Below are 25,719 nucleotides of genomic sequence, written 5' to 3' on the forward strand. Positions count from 1 at the left end.
ATCATATATTGTTAACACAGAGCCATATATGTCTAATCCTAGACTGGAATAACTGTTGTAGGGATCAGTCTGTCTCTTTGTGGAGAACCAATACAGAATCCTTCTGCAGTAAGAATCCACAAACATATCTCAACTTCTTAGCTGAGAACATTGCTTTTCCACCTTCTTTCTTCAGAGAAAATTATCCATGAAATAATGTCAGTCTAAGTGACATCTTCAGGAGAACAAGCAGAATATCTGTATTACTTGTACACAAACATGACTCTCTTTCCTCACAAACCTAACAGCACTGAAAGAGTTTCTCCTCTGAGACAAGAAGCCGAGACACTGTCTACAGAAACTGGATTCATTTCACCTGGGTTTAACTGTCCAAGAAAAGCACAGGTGCATAGTCTAAACTAACCACCTAGTCCAAGCAGCAGAACTGCCAACATGGGGTGCTACAATCCCTTTAATTCGTAAGTGCAGGCATTAAGGACCCTGCTTTTCCTGTCCTTTCTCCCAGTGCATTCATGCTCTCCCCCATGTGCTGGCATTAATATTCAGTATCAAACAAGACTGTCTCATGTTGTTGGCTGCACAGCTTCCAAGACAGCTGAGACTCCAAGAGCTCTGAGAGAGGAGTCAGCATAGCTTTATGAAAACTAGACGAGATGTGTGGGACTTTACACCCTAAGGACACAGTCACAAAATCTAAATAAAGATCATTAGAGTAGCTGCTAAATCCACAATACCTGTAGGTAAGACTTCTACTTCAAAGCAGAAACACATGATAGGAACAATTCAGAGCCAAATTAAAGAAGAACTGCTTAACTCTGTTCTTGGAAACCTCTTTAAAAAAGAAAAAAGAAAATGTGTCTATACTCAGTCATATTAAAGTGACACTGCACTTGCCTTCAAAAGAAAGTAAAAAATGGATTTTTGCTTGATTTCCACTAAAATTTATGCTGGTATTTTTTTGCCTAGGCAACTCAACAATAATTCATTTGGGGGACAAGGAAAAAAGAGTAGTTAATCTGTTTGGATTCCTTCACTTTTTTTGCTAAGCATCTTAAGTCACATAGGACAAATTACTTTTTCCTTCAGAGACAGTGAGACAATGTCCTCAAATTACTTCCTCATACACCATAACCACCATACTTAATGCCCTCCTTAAACTATGGGATCAAGTTATCTTTGTTCTGCGTAGGTCTGTAGTGTCCAAGAGCGTAATTTCTGGAAACTCATTTTAAAACTTGTCTCAAAATAAAGAAAAGAAATTTACCTGAATGTAATAAACTCCCTTTTTCTGGGCATACATCATAAGAAAACAATAATCCAAGTTTTGTTTTGTTCTCCATCTGAAATTAAATCAAAAGCTTAAGGTTTCTGAAAAAAGGTTTTCAATACACACTGGCAATATAAAGTAAATCTCACTATGAAGAATGAGGCATATTAGTGAAATGTTAGGACAGCTGCTTTTGGCATTGTTCCCTCAGGAAATCCTCTGCCTGAAAAAAGGAACAAAGCTTTCACCTTATGCTTTAATACAGACATAAAACTGGTTCAATTTGAATCTGATTTTGTGAAAGCTACCTGGCATTTCACTAAAAACACATGTGCATTTTAATTGGCAACTTAGCAGGAACTACTGGGTTTTACTGGAAGTATTTCAGGAAGAAAAACAGTAAACAGAAGAGTCTTCATAGAGGAATAAAAATACATCAAATCTCAGTTCTCCTCCCAAAATTTAACATGAAATTAATACATCCAAGCATAGGCTCTGATCAAGCACAAAACAACACAACCAGCTGGAATGAGATGGATTCACAGAGCACTTTTAGCATCCCCACACTTGCAAGAATTACAGTAAGAAAACATTTCAAGAATTCACATCCCACTTGCCATTTTATAAACAATGAAAGTGTGGGTGTGGGAGGAGATGGGAAAAGATCTGGAGGAATAAACTTACCTTACTCTCTCTTTTGAGTCTCCAAATGTCTCTTTCAAGTTTGTCAAGTCAGGATAGTAAGATGCAGGAGGGGCTATTACTTCCACCAAGCCAGAATTGATCTCTGTAGAAAATCTGTCAATAGAAACATTCTAAAGTCACATGAGAGATTATGAGTTCTGCAGACATCCTTCTCGCTTTCTGTTGGTACAGTTATTGTGTCTGGTTACAAAAACGACTTATTCAAACAAGGTATGTAAAACAGAAGCAGTATATAAAAAATTACTGTTTTCCTCGGCATCTCCTTCAGAGCACTATCACCTCTCACCAAGCAGAATCAAACTACATCCTAAGTATTTCTTTTGCCTTTCTTTGTTCACTACCTAGTGATTTTTTTTCTACAGATCTCTTTAAACATATGGAATACAAGGCCTTAACACAGTGTTGCAAATTTCCATTAATGTTAAAACAAAATAAACATAACATAAACATAAATCTGTTTATGCTGCACCAAATAATTTAATACTACTTACTGTTCTACAATTTAACTGACTGAATCACTGTCTCTTACTTTGTCATCTATTACTTTTTTGTTCAAAAGTCCAAAACCCAAGAAACAAAAAGGCATAATCTCTTATTTCTAAAGGTTTTTTTATTAATTACTTATCACAACCTGATTAAAGAAAAATCAAAAAGCAAACCCACCAATAAGCTAAGAACCCCCCCATAAAACTACAACTTACTCTTTTTCCAAGCTTGCAACAACACTGTTAACATAATCGAGATCAGTCTGGAAAAAAAAACAAACATAAAAATTGAATAGAACACTTAACAGTTCCGGAGGTACATTTCAAAAGGGCGAAGTGTAAACACTGCAGGTAGTTGTCCTTGAAAATCCCTTTCAGTGTGTAAACTATTGGAGCAATGCAAGAACACATCACAAATGTAACTAAGTCATATCTAATATGAGAAGAAGTTTTTATTTTTGTAAAGAAAGGGGAATAATATTTACCTCATATTTGCACTTAACAGACAATTGTTGGTATTTTCTTGCTACCTCTCATGCACTTTATGATGAAATCATCACTGAGTGTTTCTGTATTCAACCTGGCTGTACACATGCATTCCAGGAAAAGAGTTCATAATTCATGTGACTGAAAACCCTGACTTTTGTTACACTTATTAATGATCTGATGTACTATTAATGTTTTTGAAAAGAAAATTTAGTCTATAAATCAACCCAGATTCTGGTGGCTCATGAGGATTCTGGAGAAAGAGCTGTCTTTGAAATGCTAGAAACAAAAACCAGTTCATACTTTTTCTGATGAATTTGTATTGCAGAGTATCATTAAAGGATTATACACAGAGAATAAATCCCTTTCAAGCATTTCTATAGAATTGTTAATCTTGTTCGATAAAGGTGCTTACCCCTTGAGCTTAAAAATCACCATTTTTTATTTTTAAAGATTAGTTTTACGAAATCCAACATAATGCCAATGACGCACACTTTTCAAAAAGGACAACAACAACAGTGGGTTTCTTTCAAAAGCAGGTTCTAAATATCAAAGAATATGTGAATAAAAAACATTTGTCATAATTTTTTCATATGTATTTTCTTCATAAGTGCTATGTCTAGTGCTGGACAGAAGTTCTGACCAGCAGATAAGGTATTCACAACTTAAAACTCATCTTGCAGTGAATTCCATACAAGAAGACTCACAAGTCCATATGGACATTGATAATCACTAAGTGTTTAAAATACATATATGAATTGTTCACGCACATTTAATTAATAGAATGGAGGTAAAGACATAACTTTTTCTCGTTTGTACAACACTTGCAAATCAGTGACCTACTGACTACCTAAAAACAATTTTAGTATATCCATATTTAACTGAAGCATTTCTTTTTCTCTCTTTTCAAAACCTTTTAAAGACTAGAAATACAGAAATTGCAGTTCAGTCATCATACAAAAAAGGTAAAAATTTGCATTTTCATTTGGCATGCCACCGGTCCAGTATTAATAACTCCAATATTTGTAAAACAGTCCATACTGTAATTGCACGGAAAAATACAGGATTTATATATAAATATATCTACCTACATACACTCAGTAGAAACACAGCTAGTTTCTATACAGTATTCCAAAGATTAAAATAAATGCCTAACTTCATCCCAACTGGAATCATATATTTGATCACAAGCCTGTGCATTAGTGGAAGTGTCCTTAGAGTGAACATAGCTTTGACCTGTTTTCTAGACTACCATAAAGCCTTGCTACTACTTTTAAAACCTTACACACTTATACAGAAAGCATCACAGTCAGGACAAAAAAAAGTCTGGAATAGGAGGGTTTTTTCCTAATTTCCACTATTTGTCTGTGTCCTTCACACAAAAGCTTGGCAGTTTCCCAGTCAGAGCTGCAATCACAATAGGGTCACATTAAAAAGATGAAGCTTGTAGTCTTCCAATCTCATACTGCAATCTGGGTTGCTGTCACACGAAGTTAAGAAGGTCTGGTCTTGTTCAGCTGCTCTGAACACAAGACACAGCAAATACAACTGCTGGTTTACTAGGTAACCTTTCCTTCTGAATCAACAATCACTGCACCACTGTAGTACAAAAGGAGATGCCACTTTTAAAACGAACAAGAACGTGCAGAATAGAAGAGTTGATGCTATTTTTCACATGGTCAAATGCATTAAAAACTTGGTATTCTGCCATCATTTCTAAATAAACAGTTGTATTTATATCTACCAGCAGCATCTGAGATTCAGAACCAGGACTTCAGCACAAAACTCTTCCCCTCAGGACAGCAGGTCGACTGTCCTCCTTCCACATCAGAACTTTGCCCAGTCTAACACTAAATAGAACCTTTGCCAACACCCTTTTGCTGTAGACACGTCCCAGGAAAACGGCACTTCAAAATTAATTCACACAACATCATAAAATAAGAATGAAAATATGCAATAAACTTGATCAATCTGTGACTATACACAAGGCAGGAGTTAGGTAGATAGAAGACTTTGCAGGGTAGCAATGGAAGGAAATCTGGAATAGCTAGATTAAATCTAAGGATCTTTCAAGCAGTATCAATAAATTCAATTAGTAACTTAAAAGTAACAGAAAAAAACGTATTATTGACCAAAATCTACTTCCCCTTTTCGAGGAAGAAAGTGTTTACTGCCTTGACAAAATAAGACATAAGGTCCTCTTTATCAACCTGCAGGACACAAGACTGCTTGTCTTCAAGGAGCTTAAACAGGACAAGACAAATCCAAATTAATAAAAAGACACCTTTGAAAGACAATGTGTAACTGTTCTTTAGGCTTCCAGTGAATATCACCTGGTATATACTAGGCCAACTTTATAACACATATGATGAACTTAAAATCTGTTTCATGGTATCAGTGCTGCTTTTAACTATTGAAAGGAAATGTCACTGGTGATCCCATCCATAGCAGCGCAACACTTACGATTACAGTTATGAATGTTTTTAACTACCAAATCTGAAGGCACTATCAAAACTGTAATTTTTTCTTAGTAAAACTCTTAAGGTTGAAGATTAAATAATCTCTAGGAGTTTCAGACCCATGAAAAAGAAGCATAAATGAACATTTTAAGAACAAATCCCTTTAAAGCAATTAAATTAAATTAAAGCAAAATTGTGTTAGTCCCCAGCCAAAGAGTTAACACTGCCAGCCAAAAGAATCTATGAATCACATGAAGCATTACAAACACATTTGTCCTGGTGAGTGAATCTCTGGGAATTTCATAATGAAATAAGTATGGGTGGTCATTTCAGTATCAGCAGTTCAAATCTTTTGGCCTGTTCTTTCTTCCAAGGCATACTGATCTCCAAGAGAATGCAATAACACTTGGAGTGAAACATCTTCCTTTAACTGTTCATAAAGAACAAAGATTGATCCACATCAGCACCTTGCTTCCAGCAGAGGCAGCCATGAATAGATACACAGCAAAGAGTAAGAACAGGACAAGCATACGCAACACCTGCTTCTGCTATCATCCACACTGCAATTACCTTCAGGTTACTTCCTGAGACAGATGTGATTTTATGTATTTAATATTCCTCAGTAGACTCATCTTCAAGATATCTCATTAGCATCCCCTTGAGCCCATCTAAACTTTCAACAAGAAAAGAAGATTTTAGTTTAAGAGATCTGTGGAGTTTCATAAGCTTGTGAACATGGCTATATCTAAGGCTTGACTCCTCATACCAGCAATTTTGATAAGAAATGCATATTTTGACGCTTTGATGAACCTCTCAAAAAAAAGCCTCAGAATCTGTTGTGGAATGCACTAAAGTTTCAGACTGTCAGTGAAATAAGTTTTAAAATTTCGTCAGCTTCTGTAAAATACTGAATAGAATTCTCTAAAGTACTTTTCTCTAGTGCAAGTGAGGCTGTGCTTCAAGTTTGCAATTATTCCTGCATTTATCTGAACAAACATTGTTATTCATAACAAACACAGAAAGAACAGAGCAGCAGTGAACTTTCCAATCTTTTTAATTGATTTTTATGAGTGTGTGCACAGCAAAGCAGCAGAATATATTAGCTAGCAGTCAAAACAAGGGGTTAGAAAGTTCTAATTAACAGATAGCCAAGTGTCACACAAATGCAAGATTTCTAGTTTTAAGAATAAACTCTTTCATATTGTTAAATCCTTACTTCATACCTTGAAGAATGACAAAGGGTGGACTGTTTCTCAAAACATAGGGAAACCTGTGGCACTTAAGTCCAAAGATTTATTTACTGACCTAAGTGGCAGATGCATAGAAAAAAAAAAAGGTGCAATCATAGAACATCTCAAGTTAGAAAGGACCCACAAGGATCGTCAGGACCAATGCCACTTACAGGACTACCTAAAACTAAACAATATGACTAAGGGCATAGTCCAGACACCTTTTCAACTCTGACAGTGCCATGACCGCTTCCATGGGAAGTCTGTTCCCATGACTGACCACTCTCCCAGTGAAGAAAATTTTCTTAATGTCCAGTCTGAACTTCCCCTAATGCAGCTTTATACCATTTCCATGTGTCCTGTCACTGGTCACCAGAGAGAAGAGACCAGCACCTCCCCCTCTGCTGCCCCCTCAAGGAAGTTGTGGAATGTGATGTCACCCCTCAGTCTTCTCTTGTAAGTTTAACAAACCAAGTGACCTCAGCAGCTTCTCCTAAATCTTTCCCCTGAGGCCTTTCACCATCTTGGTAGTTTATCTAGGCTGTTAGATTATCCACATCTTAATTCTTAAATGAAATCTACCAGAAGTAAATCTTAACTTATTCAAGACCACCTTTCAAAAAAAGGAAAAAAAATCCCCGGGAAACAACCATTGTGTGGTCATTTCACTGCTTACTAATTACTACAATTTTATTTGATCTTTCATCATCCCTGTAGAACAGGGGCGGGTTAATTTTACCATGTATTTCAAATAATAACAAACAATGCAAAATTACAGCCTTCAGAAAAGGCAAAGAAAATGCATATTTGCCTTTGAAATAGTGAAAGTACATATGAATGTATTTACCCATATACAAGGCACTAAAACTTACATAGGAAAAAACAGCCACTAAAGTGGCATTTGCACCTATTTTGGGATACTTATTCAGTGAAAAAAAAGCCCTTAGGAATAGAAGTGCAGCAGTGGCTTCCAGTGGTTGCAGTAGCATAGGGATATAAATAAGCCTGTGGAAAAAGGTAATAATATCTTTTAGAGGTCAACAGCAGCTGGAAAAAAATTATTTTCAGGAATACAGTGCCTGCTTTCAAATCTGAAGCAGTGAGTTCAAGTTAAATACAGGGAACATGAGAACAAGATGCAAAGCAAAAAACAGGAATGAGAATACTGTCATAACATAGCCATCTAATATTACATAAGCAAAATGTAGCCCATGTCCTACATGAGCTAACGACTTCATCCCTCCCTTATTGAAAGCCCCCACTCTACCACATAGGCAAGAAATATCTTTCTCTCTCTAGTAATTTCTGTGATTAACCCAATTCAGTCCAGGACAGGGTTTCACAGTGCAAAAGCCTTTGGCAGCAATAGCAGGAATACAAATATACTCTGGTTTCTCCCTGCCCTTGTGCCCTGCATGTCAGCTCCTTGATCATGAGGGCTGTGGATTGTGCTGTAAAACACAACACCACATCAGAGAACAAGTTTAGCTCTTAAGAAGGCCAGAAGAGCAAAAAACATCAAAAGGCAATTCAAAACAGGACATTCAGATGCATGTTATGATAGTGTCATACAGCATCCTACTAGTTCTGTGCATATTGCAGATGAAGCCTGGTTTGTGGAGTCTGAAAGAAAGCAGCATATACAGCCTTGCAACATGGAAAACTTTTTCTTGTCCTTGAGGGAGCCCGTAAATTTTTGCAAAGGTTTGTTTTCCAGAAGACAGGTAAAAGTACCCTTCAACAATATGTGATCTTTATTTGGAGGACAAAAGGAATTTGTCCTCATTATTTTTAGGTCAAGGCAGACCCCCATAGAAAAATTTGACAGTGTTGTCCAAAACTCAACATGTCAATCCAGTCAGTCATACAGATATGAAGTCACCTGCTACAATGCTTCTGAAATAAGATTATTACTTGATACTTCCCATCTCACAAATACCCTAGATGTCCCCAGAGAGATCACATACAACTCTGGCTACTAATAATTTCCCTACCAGAAGCATCAAGTAGTTACTGTGGCACAGGTGCTTCTCAGAAAGTATCTTAGAGAAGCATTTCAGTCATTCAAGTCTAGGGCTTGAGAAAAGAGCACAATCCTGAATTTTATCTTTGTGCTGAGATACTAAATTTGTCTCGAGTACATTAAAGCTTTCAAATCATGTCAAGGATCTTTTCTTAGATCGAAGAAAGATTTTATCATCACTGGTTTAACTCCTCGTAAAAACTTTGCTAGTCACTGACATGGAAAGCATAAAATTCGAAGTCGGTCACCAATATCAGCAGTCCACACTCTCTGGGTACCAAAGATAAGGTGTCAAAGAAACAGGGACAGCAATAACAGCTTAAATACCTCAAATTCCCACTGACAGGTCAAACTACCTTTTCAGATACAAGAGCTGGCAGTGTATCTAGAAGGTGTGTTCATCCTGATCAGTTTTGAATGAAATGTCCAAAAAAAAGCTACCATCTGTGTAGGCCTTTATTATTTCATGAGGATAATGGTACCTTCTGGCACAACAGCTTTGTCTTTTACTTTTTTAAATATATATATTACATACATACATACATATGTATGTATATGGCAAGATCTACCAGTCTTTTTCCAAATCAAGATGCACAGTCAGATCCTTTGAGGACTAGGAACACACTCTCCAGGGCAACTCCAGGAAGGGGCAGCTCACAAGTTTTCAACAATTAGCAGAAAGCATGAAACATCTGTATAGCTGGGATGATGCTAAAACATCTGGGTTGAGAGCAGCACAGACAAAATACTCTTTTGTTTTCTACCAAGAGAGCTGCTTATCAAAGAGAACTATAATTCATGCCCAGAGCAAGAAGAAGTGAAAATACAGGCTTGTTCATTTTGTGGAGTAGTTTTACATGCTGCACTGCAATGTTAATACCTACAAAACAGGTTCAGCAAGGTTTGACCCAGTATGTACACCCAGTGCTTAATCTGCTGAGGCTTTGCTCATACCAGCACACAGGATGGTACCTTGCTGGGTGCTTGTGTCACACTGACCCAACCAGCACAGAAACTCTTCCAAAGAAATAAAGATTCTCCACAAAAGGAGCACAGAGAAAACACTATTGAAGATCAACATAATTTAGCAGCCACTGTTTACATAAAGAGATGACACGGTGACAGCAAAAGATAATCAAGATATACAAGTTTTCTAGTTTAAGTGAACTGTATATACATGACACAACAGAGTAAGATTTAAATAGGCAATATGCAAGAAAGTGTAATACGTGGTCTAGTGCTCTAAGAACAAATGGTTGGGTAATTATTACCTAGTCAGTTGTAATCAGCAGTGTACAGAAATAGCAAAATGCTTTTGCATACCTGTAGTGTCATCCAATTATTTGTCCTTCTGACATTTTTGGTCAAATCAAGGGGTTATAGTCTTTCCAGCACACACTGATTACTGTTTGTACAAAAGACTGTGCTAAGTGCAATCTCTGATTAATGAAGTGGACTGACAATAATATGTGATATATTTAGAATAAGTCTAAGATGCCTTTTCTTCACTGTAAATGAAATGTCCCCACAGAAAAAAAAAAATAAACTGCTTAGATACCAGAAAAGGATTTTAATTTCTCTCATATTCAGTAGTGCCTGTATATACATGCCTGTTGTTCTGTTATGATCATGTTAAGTACTTCAAAACCATGTTTACCATGTTCACTACAAACCTATTAAATAAAAATAGGTTTTATATAAATAGGTTAAAAAACAATTTTCATCTGGATTTCATAGCTTTTTAAACCTAGAGTCTGAAAGCAAATTCTCATACAGAGCAGGTTTATGAGATGTGAATCGTTTGTTTTCAAGTCATCTGATGAGCTTATGAACAAGCTACATTGTGAGGGGGAATAAAAAGATTTTGAGGTATAGGGGTATAATGAATCATGCCTATTTATTAGTCATCCTAATGAATACCTGCAAATTATTATGCAATAAAGTTATTTTCACAAATTGGAGAATACAGACATATATGTCAGTTACAAGGACAATTGTACAGTTTACTGTCAAGCAATTCTGCTAATGATTTAAATTGGTGATTAAATATCAGATCAGCTGAGACATTTTAGAATTCCTTGAACTTCCAGTATGGAAATTTACTGTGTATAATTATATTACTGAGAAATATCCATACAGTAAATGAATATGCAGATCTCTTTATTTAGCAACCATAATGCATCTATATTTACTAGCTGATCTGTTTACACTGTTGATGCTGTTTGCAGAAGGCCATTAGCCTTCTAATTTGTTTTCTAGTAAAAAATGAAATTACAAGAAATTAGTGAGATTGAACTACTAAAAAATTAGCAGTATTAGAAGAGTATTTTAGGGTGCTTGGCACAGAAAGATTACCGTCCGTGACTATGGCTTCTAGCAATGCTTTCTAAACACTGTCAATTTGATTTCTCAAATAAAGATAGCAAGAAAAATACTAAAATCCCTTTAAAATACTATTTTTCATATAATTTTCTCATAAAAACATATTTCTAAAGTCTTGTGCTTTATTTGTTGTTGGTATGAGCTATAGACAAGACACGGATAGTAATTTTAAGCCTATTAGCAAAATTACATAACCTAACACTATGACCATTTCTTGCTGTATTTAAACTGCACATATGTTTGAGCAGAGGCCATACCTTTTTTCAGAAACTTTTGACATTATTTTTAGTACAAGAGTTGGTCAAAGTTCTAATGTATTTTTAAATAAGCCTTCATTGTTGCACATAATAATGACAGCAATAGTCTCAGGAATTTTTGGCTAAGATACCCCACAGACAAAGCTATTTAAAAGATAAAGCCTTTCCTTCTGTTTAAGGAGAAACAGAAGTCTACCAGAAGAGTAGGCCTTCCTTCAAATAGCCAGAGAAAATGCTTAATAAACCTACACTTTTCATCTTGCAGAAGGAAGCTGAAATATATAGCATCAATCAGAAAAAACACAGCATAGTTCAGGATGAAGTATTTAATGTACCATATTAATCATTCAGAGAGCTCCCTGTAGCAATTACAAAACAAACTATAAGAACTTAAGAAAATATAAAATATGGTCAAAGAAATAGTAAGGCAGGGAAGATACAAAATTGGATGGAGTAAAGAATGAGAAATGCAAATCTAGAGAATGGTTATAACAGAACAAGAATTTAAACTTTGGTCTTTCAGATTTTCCCAGACATTCATGGCATGCAGTGCCCAAAGCAGGTATGTGAGTAAGCAGGTAATACTGCTCTCAAAAAGGTGGATACAGAGATAAGACAGAGAGGGTAACCGTATCCTACTCCAGAGCAAACCACACAATTCTCCATGGGCACAGAAACAACAGCTCCCATGTTAAAATGTTCCATTCCTTTGCAGTCACTTCTGTAGAATCATTCCCAACATGAAACAGAATTTCACATCACCTCAAAGGAAGACTGTTATTTAGCTATGATAAACTTGGGTACAGCAATATGGCTTGTCTAAGGCAAACAGAGATTGTGCAGCTGAGGACACTTCACTCCTATTCCAAGTCTTGCAGAAGACAGAGAATCCAGTGATAACAGTCTTCAGAGCTCAGACCTCCTTAAGCAAAACAAACGAAACTTCTGTTTTACACCTTGAAAACAAAGCACACTAAAAGGCAATAAAATTTCTCCAACTAATGTGAAGAAAAACACAGCATTCCAGTAATTCAGAATGAATTGTTTCCTTGATACTCTCAACCGATAGTTTTTGACTGACTATCAAGAAAAAGAGCAATTTAAATTAGAAAACACTAAGAAACAGTTCTCAGATACAAGTAAAAGGTTTAGAAACTTTTCAAGGAAAGTTTTAAAAATATGATGATAATAGGCATTTTAATACTTGTAGTTCTATTTGTGTTTCCACTGATTGACCCCTGAATGGACATTGGCTCACAGAATTAAAACCATTTTCAGTTATAATTGAGGATTTGAATTTTCATCTGTGGCACTCATAAATGACTGTTTCAGTAGAGCACTGCATCGTTGGATGAAGGTCAAACATATATACACATTTCCCACTGTCCAAATCACATTTCTAAGAAAAGCACATAGAACAAAATAGGGACACGCAATTGCCAGCCAACTGAATTATTTCTGAAAGCACTCTACCAATTTCCTAAATTTGATTTCCACTAAATCAGAGCCAAACTGAACAAACAGTCCAACTGAACACTGAATTAATCCATTAAAAAGGTCTGGACTTCAAACATTCACATTGTCCAGAAAATAAAATCAGTAACAATCCATGCCTAACATCTCAAACGGGAGCACTCATTTGACAAAGGACTAAGCAGTAGCATGAAGAAAATCCTCCCCTAGGACACCAGAGTTCCTTAGTCATTATTTTGATGTTGAAGGAATAAGGTAATTAGCACATCTTTGTCACTATGTATAAGCATAAGAAGAATTGCAAAATAACCAATCCACTAAACCATGTCCACTATTCCCTTAATAAATAGACAAAGCTGGGCTCTTCAGGATTGTTTCTCAGAAACTCAAGATTGACACCTATTCCTTTTCCTGGAAGAAGACAGACATCTGTCTACATCTTGAAGAAGATCCACATCAGTTCCTGAAAGGAGTGTTACTTGTAATTAAAGACAGGTTAGAAATTGTGTAAGAATATTTAAGTGATTACCTCTCCTATAAAGACAACCATGACACAATCCAGTTTTTCTTCAGGGGACAGCTTATCAATAAGGGAGTGGAGCGTTTCTGTAAGGTAAGACTTGACTTTTCTTTTCACTGTAGGTATTCCCATTACAATGGAAACTGAAATCAAAAGAAACCAGAAATGTACTTTCAGTGACTTCATACACAAGATGGAAAACAAAAATCTTGCAATAAAGCATTACTTAATTAAAAGGTCCAGAGCACAGTAATTAAAAATAGTTTAAAACTATACCACCCATCATCAGGAGCATGATTAACATAATCACCACCAATGCTCAGAACAAACACAGTAAACAAAAAAGTAATCCTGGACATGCCAGATTATTGCACAAGTGTGGTGGGCTGATCCTGACTGGACATCGGGTATCCACCAAAGCCACTCTATCACTCTCCTCCTCAGCTGGACAGGGAAGAGAAAAATAACAAAAGGCTTGTGGGTGGAAATAAGGGCAGGGAGAGGTCACTCACCAATTACTGTCACAGGCAAAACAGACTCAAGGAAATTAATTTAATTTATTACCAATCAAATCTGCCTAGGGTAATGAGAAATAAAAATAAATCTTAAAACACCTTCCCCTTTACTCCTCCCTTTTTCCTGGGCTCAACTTCACACCCGATTTCTCCACCTCTTCCCAACCAGCAGCAGAGAGGTCAGAAAATGGTGGCTGCAGTCAGTTCATTACTCATGCTCTCTGCCACTTCTCTCTCCTCGAGGGGAGGACTCCTCACACTCTTCCTGTGTTCCAGCATGGGGTCCCTCCCATGGGAGATGGTCCTCCATGAACTTCTTCAATATGACTTCTTCCCATGGACGTAGTTCTTCATGAACTGCTCTACTGTGGGTCCTTTCCACATGGTGCAGTCCTTCAGGATCACACTGATTCAGTGTGGGTCCCCTCTGGGGTCATAAGTCCTGCCAGCAAACCTGCTCCAGTGTGGGCTCCTTTCTCCATAGGGCCACAGGTCCTGCCAGGAGCCTGCTCCACTGTGGGCTTCCCACGGGGCCACAGTCTCCTTTGGGCATCCACCTGCCCTAGTGAGGTCCTCCACAGGCTGCTGATGGATCTCTGCTCCACCAGGAACCTCCATGGACTGCAGGGGGACAACCTGCCTCACCACTGTCTTCACCACAGGCTGCAGGGGAATTTCTGCTCCAGCATCCATGGCACTACCTCCTCCTCCTCCTGCACTGACCTTGGTGTTTGCAGTTCTCTCTCTCATACTCCTTCACTCCTCCCTCCAGCTCCAATTGCCCTTGTGCAGTTTTTTCCCCCCTCTTAAATCTGTTATTCCAGTGGCGCTGGTCTGGCTATTGGCAAACTGCTGGCATCCTCACACAGAAGCCACCCCAGTAGCCCCCCCACCCCACCCCAAACATTGTCACACAAAACTCAACACAATAGGGAACAATCAACAACCACTGTAATAATCAGATAAGGTGCACCAACTCTTAGAGAGTGATTCAACTTCCTAACTTAAGTTTTATTTTCAAATTGACATAACCATTCTTCACAACTTCTCAGAAGTCATCTTTTTTTTAAAAAAAAAAACACTGCTGAAAAACTCTATTACTTTCCTTGCACCTAGTTTTGGTTCTTCTAGAAAAACAAGTCCAGGGCATCAGAATTGCACAGAAATCCTCAACGAAATTTCTTGTCTCTGACAAAAGCACCTCAAATGCAAAGCAATACAGCCCCAGCTACAATGCTATTAACACCATCTTTCAGCAGGCCATTTGACTCCCGTGTTCCTTAACTTTTTCATATACTCTTTCTTCTGCACCCTACCCTGAACACAGGGCTGGTTACCTAATGGGAAAACAGCAGATAACAGCAGGAATGCAGTAAAAGGATAAAGCAGACTTCATGAAGACAGTACCAGTATTCTGAGCCCTATGTGAAATGATTTACCACATCATAAATGTATTAAACAACTATTAATAATGTTGTTTATCCTTCCATATAGAGCCTGCTTTGCCTAGCAACTGCACATTAACAAGCTCTGAATTTTTAAAACAAACACTCAAATAATCACAGTGACCAGGAAAGGGAAAAGATGGGAAAATAATTTAAAACACTGAATTTCCTCCCACTGTTTAATTAAATAAATAAACCTGATTCCAATTTCTATTTTGTAATTCTAAATTTCTGTCATATATTCCCAGTGGGATATAATACAGGCTTCACTTAAAACAATAAAGGGATATTAGACTTGTCCTCCCTGAATAACATCAAAATAAAAGGTGGTTATAGTCAGAAAAATAAACCAATGGCTCAAGCCCACACATTTGTAATGCAGGCATGCCTTCTGTTAAAATAAGGAACAATCAAACTTACTGAAGTAATGAAAAAAATACAGGCCAAGAGTAACTACTGCTTGTTTCAAAAACAAGGAGGGGAAGGAAAAAAAAAAAAAAGAAGGATCTAGTGGACAATAACAGAAGTCTTCTTTCAAGTCAGGTAGAACAGAGAGAAACGAGGATTTATTGGTGCAGCCTTCAAGCTTAGAGACACACACACACTTTGAGGTATAATCAGCCTGGTTTGGCTATATGCTCAAGAGTGGGGATCCCATGTGGCTATCCTAATGGCCAAAGCTCAGAATTTGTGAGGAATGGGAGGGAAAAAAAAAAAAGGAGATCAACAGTATTGCAGCACAACACTGATTTTTTGTCCTCCTCCAATGACTGCCCAGATTTTATTGATGCAATTATATCTGATTATCCTAGTTTTTTCAACTCTAAATTTATACATTGAAATACACTGTTCAGAACAACAGAAATGTCAACACTAAAATAACGATATCCACGTATGGTTGCCCCAGAAATCTGAAAAGCCAAAGGGACGTATCCATTAGCTGTTCACAATCTGTAATGTTCAAACTTTGTTTCCTTTTACTTACAAAAAATTCATCCAAATTAAATGCTTCTTAACATGTACTTTAACAGGGTGTGGGGGTGTGACCGAGGTTATGCAGAAAACAGCAAAGCTGAAACCAAGCTCCTTTCATCTTGAATTCAGTGTGAATTCAAAGGATATCAATATCACACAAGTTAAATGAGATGTCCTTGATCTACCAAGTAATGCAGTAAATTATATTTCTAAAACTAGAAAGTCCTCCAGATATAAAATATGAAATAACCATTGTTATCAGCATACCTCCTGTCCTTCCAAGGCCAACCTGCACTGAGGGTTGAAGGCTTCCTTCATTTTTCAACAAATGAGGCAAATGGTAATAGATATTTGGCACTTGAAGAGATTTTCTACTTGTTAGCTCTTTCAACAATTTCAGCGTCTCATCTGCAAACATACAGGAAATCAGTAATGCAGAAAACAATATGAAGCCTTAAGCAATGGTAAACACTATAAAATTCCAATATTGGTCCTAACTGAGAGCCAGAACACATTATACACTTTTCTGAGTCATTATATCTTGTGTACAAAGGAAGTATTTTCTTATTTTGATTTTTTAATGCACAATGGCCGAGACTCTTTTGCACCTACCCATAACCTTGCTACAGATACGTAAGATTTACAGCAGTAAAGTGAATTTACAGAAGTAAAGGATGCTCTGCTTCTTTGGGGGTTTCATAGGATTGTGGTTGAGGGTTTTTTAAAATGAATCAAAATGGGTGGCTTATTTATCTAGATTATTTTTTACTCGCACTTACAGAGCTCATCCCCATGCAGCGATGCCACTGCAAATAACTTTTCAAAGCTACAAATACATATTGGAATACACTGCACAAACAGATTCAAAATAAAAATAGCATTAAATATACAACTGAGATTTTGAGTATTCCTACTTAAAAAAAAAATGCTAATGCGAATTTAATTTATCCATTAGAGTACTTAAAATAATTCTTGCTCTTTCTGGAGTAACTGCCTCTCAGGATGTCCAGGTGGCTCTCAAAGTTGCAAACAACAGTTTTTAAATTCCCCTGCTGTGCATTTTGATTTTCTTGCATCAAGTGTGAAAACAACTCATTTCAAATGACATATATGATAGCATATGGATCTTTGAAAACTTATGGGCTTTATAATATCAAGTTAAGTAAAAAACTATACTTAAGGTTTCTAAGATAAAATTGTGAAGATGTGAGAAAAGTAATGCCGTAAATGTAATTCCTCTCAGATCCTGAGTGCAGCTTCTACAAAGATAGAAGAGTTTTGTTATGGATTTTGGTTTGGTATGTTTCGGGATTTTTCTGGCATTTATTTTGTGTGAAACTAAATTCCTAACTCTTCAAATCTTGAAAAGCAGCTTGTAAATACATGCCATAAGTAGAGATGCTTATTTTAATAGATTCCAATACAGGTATATTTTACTTTTCCTGCCAACGTTTCTTTTAGCTTCAGCTGCAAAAACTGGAATAAATTCTGTCAAAGTATGACAGCTCTGTGTATGAATCGATAAAGATCTACATAAAACAATCCAGAACTCCTCCAGCTTCAAAGACAAAAAATGCTATATAATATTATTTATACTTAAGTATATTAAACTTAATACAAATCTATTTAATATTATGCTCGGAGCACAAAAGCTCAGGAATTCAACTTCAGCTTACTTCCCACCATGGTCCAGGGGAAAAAGGAGGTCCAGCCCAGTTGGGATCCAGACATGGTAGAATGTAAAAAATGTGAATCAGTATCAGAAGAGAAAAACTTCATATCACTATATTGCCTATAAACAAGCTAAGTAATTTCTAGAAAAAAATGCGGTAATAACTTAATCCTAAATCTAGAATCAAAATTACTTGACTTCCTCCATGGTTGTTCACTTTAACAGCAAAAGTATGCACACAGAATAGGAGGACAACATTTACAGCCTAAGTTAAATGTACCCCTTAAACATAAAATTCCTAGAGATCCAGGGGACTACTGGGATCAGGATGGACAGGTCATTAGTATAGGACAGCAATTCATCATTAGTATCAGCACCACTCCCCCACCAAAAAAAAAAATTCTATAGAAAATAGTAGCCTATAGAACAAATGCAAGTAGAAAACTGGTTTTTGACTTGCAAAACTCTTTGGTTTTAAATTCCTCATTAGGGAAGTACAGTGAAATTTCTGCATTTTCCAAATCAGGCCTCTTGCCAGAAACTTTATTTGTTATTCATTTTCCATCTAGAAAAATCAGAGTGACTAAAGCAGTAACAGTGTGATTTTAAAAGTTAATTCCAATAATCTGGTGAGTAGTGTAAGGTCATTCTCTAATACTGCCATACACAGCTCTCTAAACTTGAGTATCTGTCTCCAAAATGATTAAAAACTTCCAGAAGACTTTACCAGTTTACCATTTAATCACTATTTATTAAAAAGGCTGTTTTCTTACAAATCATAATATCTTAGTCTGTATCTTTTTACGTCTTCCAGTTGACTTTTAAACCTACTTGAATTGTTTCAAGTTCATCCATTTCTTCTGTTTCTCACCTTTCCCCTCAAACTCTCTTTAAAAACTCATGTAAACTATTGTTAAAATATATACAATATGTTAAATAAGTAACCAAGTAACCAAAAGTTCCAGCTTTGGGAGCTAGGTGTGAAGTAAGTATTCAGTCCCTAAAGTAATAAGAATGAAGGGTGGGTGAATCATTAAGAACAGAAATTGGAAAAAACATAAAACACCAGATATAACATATCAGACATTCTTTAATCACACTGCTGAACAGTTTCATTTGGCTTTCTTGGTAGCAATTTCTTATGCTATAGTAACAAGAAGAGATATTGGCATTGCTGAGTTATTAAAATACACAGTATGTACCTGAAAAATTATTCATTGCATTCTTACTCCCATTTGTTTCTGCTACTGCACGCCTGAACTGCTCCAAGATAGCGTTCAGCTCCGAAGAGCGCTGCAGAGTGCGATGCTCAGCTATACGGAGACGTTCCTTCAAAGCATGAAATTCCCGCTGATATGCAATCAACTTTTCTAGAGAGAAAAAAGATGATCCTCGTTATTTTTGGAAACAAACACCTACCGACAGATTCAATGAGGGTCTAACACAGCTCAGCTATGCAGCACCTGAAATCCAACCAGGAAGGGCTCAGCCCAGAACAATCCCACCTGAGGAGCTGGGCATTTACACAGCATACAGAGGGAAGAGCTGTACCAGACACGGATGCAAAGTAGGCACTGAGGGGGGTATACCCCTCATCACAGCCATAGACAGGGGTAACCTTTGAGTCCCGATTACTCAGCACCACAAGTCAATCATGAACCCCTTCTTGGAACAGACACCCACAAACCCTTTCTTTTAAGAAGGCAAATGGGAGTGGTCCCTTACAAAAGCACAGGTTACACCTCTCAAAAGACCCCTCTGAATATGTTGTAAGAATGAGTAGACCTTGACAGTATTTCAGACATATCAGTTTCAAACCCAAGTTTTAACCTAATGATATGGTCAATGCCTGAGAATTGAAGAACAAAACTGTTTATCAAAATTCTGCTAATGTTGGCACATACAGGTATTCTTTGAAAGGGGGCCTAAAGGAAGAGGGAAACAGCAAAACTGATTTGCTGATATGTTCCCTATACCCTTTCCACCAGCAAAGTAAGTGTGTCTAGATTTTTCATCCTTCCTTCTTCCTATCGATAATCTCCTCGAATCTCCTGCTCTCCATCATCACTATCACTCTCCTTCAGCCAATCTGAAGATATGGAGTATCTTCAGTGATTTTATACCTCATAATCAACATTCCAACCACTCAGCTGATGTCCACAGACATATCTTTTTTGTTATTTACCTATCCATTCCTAGTCTTTTAGTATTGCAACGGTAGGGAAGCAAAACTTCAGCAAGCAATTTGAATCTCTCCCTGTTGCTACATTACAGTAACACATGGGGTAAAAAAGGAATTAGAGTCAATTTTCCCTAGTAAATAAGGCTGCTTTTCCTCAAGTTCTTTCAATTTACATTTCTTTTTTCCTTTTTTTGTAGCTGGGATGTACTGTTCTGATTATGTTTAGAAAATATAATTAACTAAAAAGTCCTGTTTCGAAGACAGAAAAATAAAAGCATGGTTCACTACCTCTTAAAAACATTTCCCTTGCAAGCCTTATTTTCCTTTTTTCATTAAACCCAAAGGGTTATTGCTTTTGTGCCAACAAACCCAGAACACAGATGCTGGCCCACAACACCAGTGCTAGGCACACTGCACACAGCTGACTGAATCCAGACTGCTATTTGAAACAGGAATTGGTGCTTTAGTCTGCAGCATTGAGAAAACTAGGAAAATTTTCTGGAGTTTCTGGCATGCAGGACATCCTTACTTGCCAATGATAACTAACAAAGTAGTTCAGTCCTGATGCTTCCAGTGAACTGTACTGGTATTACATTCATGGTACTTGAGATCTCAAAAGCATTGATTACTGTAACAAATACCAGACAACAAGTAGCCAACTTCTCATGGTTGCTTCAACCAGCAGATGTATCTGGGTTCAAGAGGTTACTCGAAAAAGATGCATAAAGTCCTGACACCTATCCTTCAAAAATGTATGACTGATGTTTTTTTTAAGTAGGTCACAATACTATTCAGTCAAGTAAAACCAGAAAATGCTAACATTACAAATACAATAAGATTTTAAGTCCACTATCCTATGAGTATTTTTCTAGTTATTTATGCAAAATGAAGTAAAAAATTGTTCCTTGAAAGAACTTTTTCCTAAAACACACCTCTAATACTACCAGACCTAGCACTTTTCATGGTTTTGGAGACTGATATGTAATTTGGCTTTTTGGTACTTGTTTTATAATATGACTGCCTGTACTATTAAACAAAATTTAAATTTCTAACAGTCATATCTTTAGCATACTTTCAGAATTTCAAAGGTCAACTGCTCAGATACTTATCACTTACAAACAAACAAAAAAACCCCACAACAACAGCAACATCAAATTTTATCTCATACCGAAAGGCACTTTTAAAGGAGAAAATACTTCTTAGACTCTTACAGTATCACCACCAGTGGTCACCACCTGTCCCAGACTTTGAAAAATCAGAATATTTATAAAATCCTGATGCCTTAAGGGGTACTTTTCTAGAGTTCCTGATTCCTGAGGACTTGGAAATGAGCCAACCAATTTAATAACCTATTTTTACTGGAGACGCTTCTCCAGAAATTCAAGGTAGTCTTTCTGAAATGTGTATGTATGATGAAAGGCCAAAGTTCAAATAGAGTTAAAACTGTCCAGTGCTGTATCTGACAACAAGAAGGACTTTGCTGAGTACATTAATAGCAAAAGGAGGCCTAAAGAAAACATTGGACCAATACTTTTTTATTACAGTCACCTGACTAATAGGGTTGAAGACAAAGAAGCCTCCATCTTCCATATTTTTAGCCTCCATCTTCTTCCTGAGATCCAGTGACAGAACACATGGGAACGACTCAAGAGATGTGCCAGGGCAGGTTCAGACTGGACATTAGGAAGCATTTCTGCACTGAGAGGGTGGTCAAACCCTGGAACAGGCTTTCTGGAGAGCCTTTCTAGAGTATTTAGGAGGCATCTGACAATGCCCTTAATAATATGCTTCAGGTTTTGGTCAACTCTGAAGTGGTCAGGCAGTTGGACTAAATGATTGTTGGTAAGTCCTTTTCAACTGAGATATTCCATTCTATGACAAATTGACTTGTAAGCATTGTATATACAAAAAGTAGTCAATAGAGTAGCTGATATTTTCAAAATACATTTGGCCATTTAGTGTTTTATTGTTCACATGTTTCTCTAAAACCTGAAGAAATTGATTTCTTGTCAAAAAGTATGCAAACACTTTTTTTCATTGCTGTTACAGTAAAAAGAGCCTAAAACCACAGAGGAAACAGAGATCAGTGGTCACCACGATGAAAAAAGTTTCTTTTTCTACAATATTATGAATCACTTTTCTTATGCTGAAATCTAGAGTAATTTAAAAAAACAGAAGAAGGAATTCAGACAGTAAGCTATTGGCCCTCGAACAGCAGCTGTAGCCAATATCACACATTTGGCATCCAAGAGTTTCAGCATACAGGCGTACTTTTATTTAAGAATAATATACTATTTTACATTGAGATGAGAAGGTGATGTTTTTCCACACTTTGGTCTGGAAGGCAAAAAGATCAAATAAAAATGACCAGCCCTCATACTTCAAATGAAAATATCTTGTTAAGAAATTACTTGAGAACTGAAAGCACTAATTCTTCATCATTTTTCTCTTAAACTCTAGCTGGTTCAGCAAAACTGCAGAAGTTAAAACCTAAATATTTTAGCTGGCCTGATGTTGCTCACTTCTTGGAAAGTTAACACTGTGTCAACTCAATCAGTATTTTATCAACTTTTTCCCCTTGTTGCAAGATGTTCTCATAAATATGGAGAACCTAGAATGTAGACAAGCTCACTTGAAAGTTGATGCACTATCTTGAAAAGTAAAAATTCAAATCAAACTATGGAGGTCTGCAAGTTTTTGACCAGAGATGAAATCTCAGCTCTCAGTCTACTCTTCCGTCTCTGTGTTATTTACAGTTCTCCTATTAAACAACAGGTAAAAAAAAAGTCATTCCAAAAAGACATCATTTGCCTAAGCTGTAAACTCAGTCCACTCTCCACTTAGCCACAGACAATCTTGACTACATAATTTGACGTTTTTTCTCCAAAGTTAGACAACTCACAAGCAAAGTTTTAAACCAAATGGCTTACTTCGTAAGCTCAGCGTGGAGCTTCTGAATACATCTTAGCATACATCTAATTTCTTAGTTCAGGCTTTTGTACTTCTTGTCTAATCTGTTTTTATACTTCAACCCACGTTTTTTCCTCGGCATAAAAAAAGGATATCAAAGTAAAGGAACAAGAAAATATGCTGTAGTTTGAATTTAGAAAAGCATTTTGCAGGTTATCTCAGCTCAACTGAAATAGAAATAGAAGACTGAACTGCAGGTACATTACTGGCAGTGGCAGAATACTTGCTGTATTCTAATTCCAAATGAAACATCCACGGAACAAGAAAACAGAAAAAAAATACCCTGGAAATACAACCAAACGATTCTAAGGCTATTTAGTTTCAGTGTCAATAAAAATCATCCACAGCTTAGTTTTTTGTTCATGCTACTTTTTTAGCAAAAGGAAAATTGTTTATGCCTCAAGCCTGTCAGTGTTTAGGAGGCATTTGGACAATGACCTTATGAACATTCTTTAGCATTTGGTCAGCCCTGAAGTGGTCAGGCAGCTGGACTAGATGACTGTTGCAGTTCCCTTCAAACTGAAACAGTCCTTTCTTTCCTAACATGAAAACTACATGAAGAAACTACCTTGAGTGCACTTCTAAATTGAGTGCAGACATTTATAGAATCACCGAACTTCTTTGTTACATTGCACTAGGGAAAGAAGGTACAGATACCACGTAATCAGAGATGTATTCTGACCCTATAGAGACGTCTCTCTCAAGAAATGAGCTAAACAGTGGACAAAGAAAAAGGGATAAAAACCATATAAAAGGGAAGTTGGCATTCCTGGCAACCTCTGCAAAATGTCTGACTCCATGTAGCCTACAACAGCCACACTATGATACCCTGTGAATCCAGTAAAGACCCTGCCACTCCCTACATGAAAAAAAAAAAGAATCTCTGTCTGCTGTATAATATACACACCCATTTAGGTTTGTTTTGGGGTGGAGGGGTGTGGTAGAAAAGGATTGCATGAAGACCCTTACAAGCCCCAAGAATGTTTCAGTGACTCTCAGTATTGCTATTCTTCCTCAGGGAAAGCCTTTTACCGTCTGCTAAAAGCAGCACCACCTACAACACAAAAAGCAGTATGAAAGCTTTGCAAGTTGTTATTTATCTTATCAATCAAGCAGGTTCACAAACACATTAAGTCACAGGCTATTTTCACAACTGGAAATTGAACATATTGAACTAAGGTGGTTGTATTCACATAAATAGATAAATAAATAAATAGGCAAGCTATAATTTACTCAAGAGCTCTATGTTAGTATGGCTGGTTGACTCCAAAGGCAGATGCATCAGACAAGAAGATCAGAAAAAGCTTTATGACCTTCCCATATCAAGAGCAGGCAGTGGAGCTTTCGTTCAAAGCACAAATCAGCTAAATACCCAAAGTGATGGACCTGTCACAAGACAAAAAGGTAGCCAGCCATAGACTTGGCACTCATAAAAGACAGCAAGACAAGCAGAGAGCTTACCTTTACCAATTAATTGTCAGCCTGATTTATATTTCCTGCCCTTACCCAACTGAACCATTGAAACCTCACCCCCTTTTTTCATTAAATAACAACAGGAAGAATTGACTGCATCTGACACACAAAGACTTTAGCTGTCAACAAAGCATTGCACACAAATATTCCATGAGTAAAAGACATAGAGAAGGAACAGATACTTGATGCAACAAGATATCTCCTCTATACAAGAGGGGAATACTTACATCATTATTCAAATCAACAGTGTCTGACTGGCAATAGTTCTAAATTCACCAATATAACAATTAAGTTTTATGGCCCCCTCTAATGACAACCCTTTCAGTTTTCACAAGTTGAAGGTTCCACAGCAAATGTCTCATTTTTCTGCATACTCTGTTGAAGAGTTATTAAAATGCCATTAAATAAATGTCTGAATCTAATTCAGGTATTTCTGTGATTAGTCATGCCACAACTCATTTGCTCCCATTATAAAAACCCTACAGTAGTTACCATCATGGATCAGAGACACTAACAAGCTTTATGTATTAATTCATTACACTTGCATCAAGGATGTTGATCAGTTTACATGTTGATAAAAAATAGAGGTCTTAATGGACAGAGTGCTTCCACACTGGATTTTATATGGAGTCAGTGGGTATAGAAAGAGGAGGTTACTCTTCAGTGAATTAGGGATTTGTCAGCATGCCAGCCAATTCAATCTGGCACAGCTTTTACAGGAACATTTCTTTGTTTGAGCTACATAAGGTAAAAAAATTAGTTCTGCACTTCCCATAAAATCCATTCAGATGCTTTATGTGATCCATGAAGTTGTAATATCAAGGACACCAGTATCCAGTAAGTCATGACAATACCCACACTTCAAAGACATACTCAAGATGTATTTTTTAGACCATGTTTGGTCCATAGTATCCAAGTACCTTCCAAGCTATCACATTTGTAGTATCACCTGATCAAAGAGTCACCTTCACAAACAGGTATCCTTTTAAATCAAAATCCTGCTACACTAATATGTGATAGCACTGGAAATAATTTAGTCTATCAAAAAAAAAAAATCTGAATTCCTCCAGCAAATAAAAAGAAATTCTTACTAAGCACTTAAGTAATTCTCAACTTCATCTTATAACTGACACCTTTTTTGACAAAGGCTAGATTTCCTCTTTTGCATGGGTTTTGCAAAATGAACTATAAGTACCTAATG

The 25,719-nt window shown here is 36.8% G+C and overlaps 1 protein-coding gene across 4 annotated transcripts in view; it reads right to left on the bottom strand.

Moving 5' to 3' along the window:
* Positions 1–25,719, bottom strand: part of MGAT4A (alpha-1,3-mannosyl-glycoprotein 4-beta-N-acetylglucosaminyltransferase A) — a 78,460-nt gene that overhangs the window by 31,975 nt on the left and 20,766 nt on the right. For all 4 annotated transcript variants that reach the window (XM_051806820.1, XM_051806819.1, XM_051806817.1 and 1 more), the window contains exons 3-8: positions 19,096–19,263; positions 16,489–16,629; positions 13,296–13,429; positions 2,674–2,720; positions 1,952–2,065; positions 1,265–1,340 (exon numbers count right to left, since the gene is read on the bottom strand). In XM_051806820.1, the coding sequence (XP_051662780.1) occupies positions 1,265–1,340; positions 1,952–2,065; positions 2,674–2,720; positions 13,296–13,429; positions 16,489–16,629; positions 19,096–19,263 (680 nt within the window). The remainder of the gene's footprint in view (positions 1–1,264; positions 1,341–1,951; positions 2,066–2,673; positions 2,721–13,295; positions 13,430–16,488; positions 16,630–19,095; positions 19,264–25,719) is intronic.

This window comes from Manacus candei, unplaced genomic scaffold, assembly GCF_025592945.1.
Source record: "Manacus candei isolate 608988 ecotype Guabito, Panama unplaced genomic scaffold, ASM2559294v1 h1tg000069l, whole genome shotgun sequence".
Lineage (NCBI taxonomy): Eukaryota > Metazoa > Chordata > Aves > Passeriformes > Pipridae > Manacus > Manacus candei.